Below are 5,094 nucleotides of genomic sequence, written 5' to 3'. Positions count from 1 at the left end.
ATTCACACTTTACAGACTAATGTAGAATTACAATATCTCGAAGAGAAAACGATTCGCAGCAAAGAATCACGCGTAACTGCAAATTTCACTTTTCAGGTGCCTTGCTTGAAATGCAAAATCCACAATTATTACAATATTATTACAACTAACGCATTCAAACACACAAATACACACTTGACAGGATATTCTCGCGATAACAAATAATATTTTACAATCGTTTACTTGAATTTTCACTCATAAATCGCAAATTTACACAATATCCGCTCCGCAGCGGCAGCGCAATCACCCATACATACATTTCACACTAATATACATGTAAATTCTCATTCTTACAGCAATTCTGGTACAGAACCGCGATCCATACACGCTTTTATATCTAACTTTCATTCATCCATTCAGAAATTACAATAAAATTCACATTTACACCTGACACATGGGGCACATTGTGACCGTTCGAATAGTTAGTTGCTGTGCAACGGATAGCCGCGGGAATTCTAGGGTCCGGCGGTGGGTGTCTCGAAAAGAGAGAGAGTCGGTTTTAAATCCTAACTACCGAGTTATATTTTAACACTTAGAATTACATTAACTACTTACAACTAACTTATAACTATCCTTATAACTACGGCCGTTCTGACGGCGGTTCGCTATTTTATAATCTGGCGCTGGGGCGCTTTGAGATCTATGCGCGCGACGGCGATCGATTGGTCGATATGTCGGCGGCGGCGCGGTATTGGCGGCTCGGTTCAGTGCGTTCGTACGCGCTTCGGTCTGCTCGGACTCGGCGCGGCGCGGCGGTTCGGCGCGGACGGCGCAGGCGCGGTCTGCTCGGTGTCGGCGCGGTATACTGTCTGCTCGCGGATGACAGCTCGTGGTCGCGGTTAGGTTAGGTTCGGTTCGGCGTCGAGCCACTCAACACGTGGCGAGGACTATAAGCTTCGCTCAGTTCGCGATAGCTTATGGAGAGGACGGCCACTCAGCACGTGGCTCGGATCGGCACGGATCTCCCGCTCAACTCGCGGTTCTCGGGTTGACGCTCAGCACGCGTCAGGATCACAGGCGGGTCGGTGTCTCGCTCAACTCGCGAGGTTAGAGGCGGTTCGGACTCAGCGCGTCGTCACCGTCGGAAGACCAGCTCAGCTCGCTGGTCGGGATCTGGTGCTCTCGGTGGTTTTTCGCCGGCTTATATACCCGTCGGTTGTAGGTGCGGGACGGAGTGGTGCCGGGGGACTTGTGCGCGGTGGGGGGAAAGTGCTTTGTTGTTAACGGCACGTTACACCTCGCCATAACCCAACGGCACATAACCCATCACCCGTCACTTTCATACAGGCATACCTTGTACATATAAATTCTTATTCCAACTTAAAATTAGCACTCCGGCACATCAGTTGCACAGCACTGACACTAACGAACACTAATAAATGGCGCACTAACACCGTTTCTTGATCAAAATCCTCGTCTTTGCTACACAAGTCCTGGAGAGATCCCAAGTGTCTCTGCTAATCCAAAAATCCCCTGAAATTGAATCTGAAACAGAAAGAAAGATATCACAAGCAAATTTCTGCAAAGAAACAATAATTGGAATATATTTTAAACCCGCAAGAGGGACTACTCATCTGAGTTCCGTTGCTCCGAATCTTTCTACTCTGCGCTCCGCGTGTGCGTCGAGTCTTGCTGTGGGTATCCTGCGCTATTCCTGGCGTCGGTCGACCTGGCAGCTCCTCCGGAAGGGTCGCAGCACCTGAAACAAACAGAATTAATATTCAAATAAATTAATGATATTACACCTAAAAGAAAAGAATGAATACAAAGATATAGTCCCTGAAAAGAAAGTGAATTATTAATGAGATATCTTCCGGCATCCTCGGCCCTGAAACAAACAACTAATTAATACACACATATATTAACATATTAGCATTAACGTTACATAAATAAATAAGTAGTAAAAATGAACACTTACCAATCCAAAACTGCTGTACGAGTGTGAATGGAGGCACGATAACTTGCTTCAAGAACTTGTTGTAAAACACATGTGTGCTATCTGGAAAAAAAATATTTTTGTAAAGCAGATAATTCTTTGGAATTTTGGAAACTAATGCTCGTAGTATATGGACATGAAGAGAGAGTTTAGCATCTAGAATGAATAATACAACTAAAATCTTAAACAAAATGAATAGAAACGTGTAGTTGTTTAGCGATTGCCGATGTAGCGTTTATAGAAAATAACCTGTTTCGTTCTCACGGTAATTGGTGGACCATCTCCAGCTGGATTAAACGCTAGAACTTGTACGCGATACTCTGTATACTTGTCAAGAAAGACTAAATTGTGCGTCAAACAAGATGCAGGAACGACTTGTATCTCTTGTTCCTGTTTTTTTCTCTAAATCCTGAGGGGAGTTGGTCACTAAGTAAAAAATCTGGAATAATAAACAGAAATTTCTTTTTATAATAAACAAACATTTTAAATTAATTAAGTAATACTGTAGTGTCAATTTTCAATAATTAATCTATTAATCTTCACAGGTAAAACAAAGGTTTATGAATTTTTCGCGATTATAATTATTGAATTTATAAAAGCGATAACTGTTTTGTAACTGAGCGAACAATTACCTTGTATCCTAATAAATCGCCATTTTGCATATTGGCCTGAGGAGGCGTTTCCAACGCAAGTGGACCTCGGTGGAAGGGATAGATTCGGCTTTTAGATGCCGAGCTTCTCCTGTGTAGGGACTGCCTCTCACGTACGTACACAGTAACACCGGGGCGGACTGGACGGGCCCTCGCCTTCGGAATTAAATGGTCGCGCGACAATCTCGTAATATTGGTTCTCCGTCAAGTCGCTTAAAACCATTTTCGTTGCCTACAAAAGTAAATTAGTTATATTAGAAGCTACACGCGATTCATCTTGATATTATATCGTTGTCAAATTAAAATTGACATCATAAAGAAGAGATTAAAGATATATTATACGCACATTAATTCCCAGAATCTCTTCTTTCGGCGGTGCCTGAAGAGGCGGGAAATCCGATACCGGCTGATAAACGACACGATAACCACCAGTCTCGTGATCACCGCTCCGATACACCTCGTCGACCATGTTTCAGCGAACCTCGACGCTGGATGTTGTTATCGATACACAGCTTTCAGACCGGTGACACCCTTCGACGGCGCTGTAAGAAATGTAACACGTTTGTCAACGTTGAAAAATTTAGTCCAAAATAGTAAAAAGAACAGAGATTCAAAAAATTGCCGAGAAAGAATTACTTTATATCTTTAAATTGTAAATTCTCCACTTCTTCAGGTACTGTAACAGATCATAAATATATAAAGATGAATAATGTCGATCCATTATGTTTTAGTACTGCATAACAGTTTAGAATTATACAATTAAACCTAAGAAATAATACCCTAATAACTGCACCGTGTGTGCATATTGATCACTCGGCTGTAGCTTCCTCAATTTTTCCAGAACCGCTGCCACGCAGTTCGCAAATGCGACCTGTTGCTCCAGTAAACTGTTGACTTGACGCAGACACAACGCGGTAACGTCCCAGTTCGCTCTTTATCTCATCTTCATCACTGGTCGAGCGGTCCAACATAGCTCAGCTTGCGACTTCTTTGGGCATAATTTTCTTTACGTGCACCCATCTACGAAAAGTTTGACTGGTTATACGTTGTGACGTTGCCGTCCCGCGAGCGCGTCCACCGGGTTCCTCCCTCAGGGCAACAGGCCGAGATTAGGGAAAACCGTGCCGCAGTCTCCAGAGAGGCGACCGTATTCGGTCAATTCGACGCGATTGCTGATTATTTTGTTTTTTTTTCCTATGAATGCGAGCGTATGAGTGCGGATGGACGCGGGGGCGGAGGAAAGACGAGAGGCCCGGCTAACGGACGAATTCCGCGGCGAGCACGGTAGAGAGGCGTGCGGAGCGGGCACGGAGCGAGCGGAGCAGCGAGCCGGGAGGAAGGAGCCCAGGGCCCGTGGCACAATACCTGAGGGGCGCCAGCGGGGGAGCCGCGGCGACAGCCCTATCGAGGGAACGCGAGAAGATTTTGGCGATACCGCGGGCACCTGCGCCCGATCGCGAAAATATCGCTGCCGGCGGTGTCGCGTGCCGTCGCGCGATTGGCCGCGGGGCACGCGCCTCGCGCGAGCAGCCGCGCGGGGGGGCCCCCGAACTATCGATCCGCGATCGCGGAAAATTCGGAGCAGCCTGTTGCCGGATTTGTAAGAGCGAGGACCCCGGTGTACCGCTGCCGCCGTTTTCCCGCCACGAAGGGCGAGTTCCCGTGTGAGCCCAGGACGCGCCGTTGCCGCCTGCCGATCCCGGGAGAGCCGAGGTGCCGGTGAGATCCTCCTCCGTCCGTTTCGCCCCGTGCGATTGCGTCCGGGCCCGGGTTGTTCTGTCGCCGCCGGGAAGATTTCGCGTTTGGTGTCGCCCGGGCTACGGCCCGTTGGCTTTAGAGTTTGGTGGGCGTCCCGGTCGCGGCGACAAGCAACCGCGGTTCCCCGGAGCCTGCCGGGCACAGGTCTCGTGTGTGAGTGAGCGAGTGTGTATTTGCGTCGAGTCTCACGACCGCGTGCCTTTCCTTTTTCTCAGCCGATCTGGAGATTCGTGGCGCGAGGGTTGCGTTGCGCGAGATCACGCGGGGTACGCATGCCGCGGGAGTGTCGCGTGCATGCGTGGCGTGGAGGAGTCGCGACGACCGCGAGAGTGTGAACGGCGGTGTGCGTGTTTGCGATACCCCGGGCCGCTTCCGCCGTTGTCGGCGGCGGGTTTCGCGAGGACGGCGCGTCCGGAGCGGGATCCCCTGCCGACCAGCGCGGCCGGCGCGGCCGGGAGCGAGCGAAAGGCTCGCCGTAGTTAGCCGTCGGGGACTGCCCGGCGGAAGTTACGTTTGCACGTCGTTGTAAGACGGGCCGATACGTCGGCCTGAATACCCAGTCTCGCGGGCAAAGCGCCCCGGCCGAGTGTTGTTCGTGAATATTTGCGTAATTCGTGTAATAGTAATTCGTGAATATTTGCGTGTGCGACGGTACTCGTACCGTTCGCGAGGAAATTACTGTCGAGTGCGTCCGTGTCGTCCGAGTAGGGT

The 5,094-nt window shown here is 49.1% G+C and overlaps 1 protein-coding gene across 1 annotated transcript; it reads right to left on the bottom strand.

The window, feature by feature from the left end:
- Nucleotides 1-2,472: 2,472 nt before the first annotated feature.
- Nucleotides 2,473-3,645, bottom strand: LOC105571152 (protein sidekick-like). The gene is made up of 2 exons (XM_012028626.1): nt 2,972-3,645; nt 2,473-2,857 (listed from the first exon to the last, which is right to left on the bottom strand). The coding sequence occupies exons 1-2, from the start codon at nt 3,092-3,094 to the stop codon at nt 2,735-2,737; spliced, it is 246 nt and encodes an 81-aa protein (XP_011884016.1). The 5' UTR covers nt 3,095-3,645; the 3' UTR covers nt 2,473-2,734.
- Between the last annotated feature and the right edge of the window lie 1,449 nt (nt 3,646-5,094).

Source organism: Vollenhovia emeryi, unplaced genomic scaffold, assembly GCF_000949405.1.
Source record: "Vollenhovia emeryi isolate VEMERY1.0 unplaced genomic scaffold, V.emery_V1.0 DF941118.1, whole genome shotgun sequence".
In the NCBI taxonomy this organism is placed as follows: domain Eukaryota; kingdom Metazoa; phylum Arthropoda; class Insecta; order Hymenoptera; family Formicidae; genus Vollenhovia; species Vollenhovia emeryi.
The sequence above is the reverse complement of the archived record's forward strand: the minus strand, read 5'-3'. Positions and strand labels throughout refer to the sequence as shown.

Bases quoted from the DNA above. Each gene is read 5' to 3' on its own strand.
- LOC105571152 (XM_012028626.1), bottom strand. From the start codon at position 3,094: ATGGTCGACGAGGTGTATCGGAGCGGTGATCACGAGACTGGTGGTTAT. The intron at 2,858-2,971 runs GTGCGTATAATA...TTACTTTTGTAG, and splicing joins AAGAGATTCTGGGAATTAAT to GCAACGAAAATGGTTTTAAG.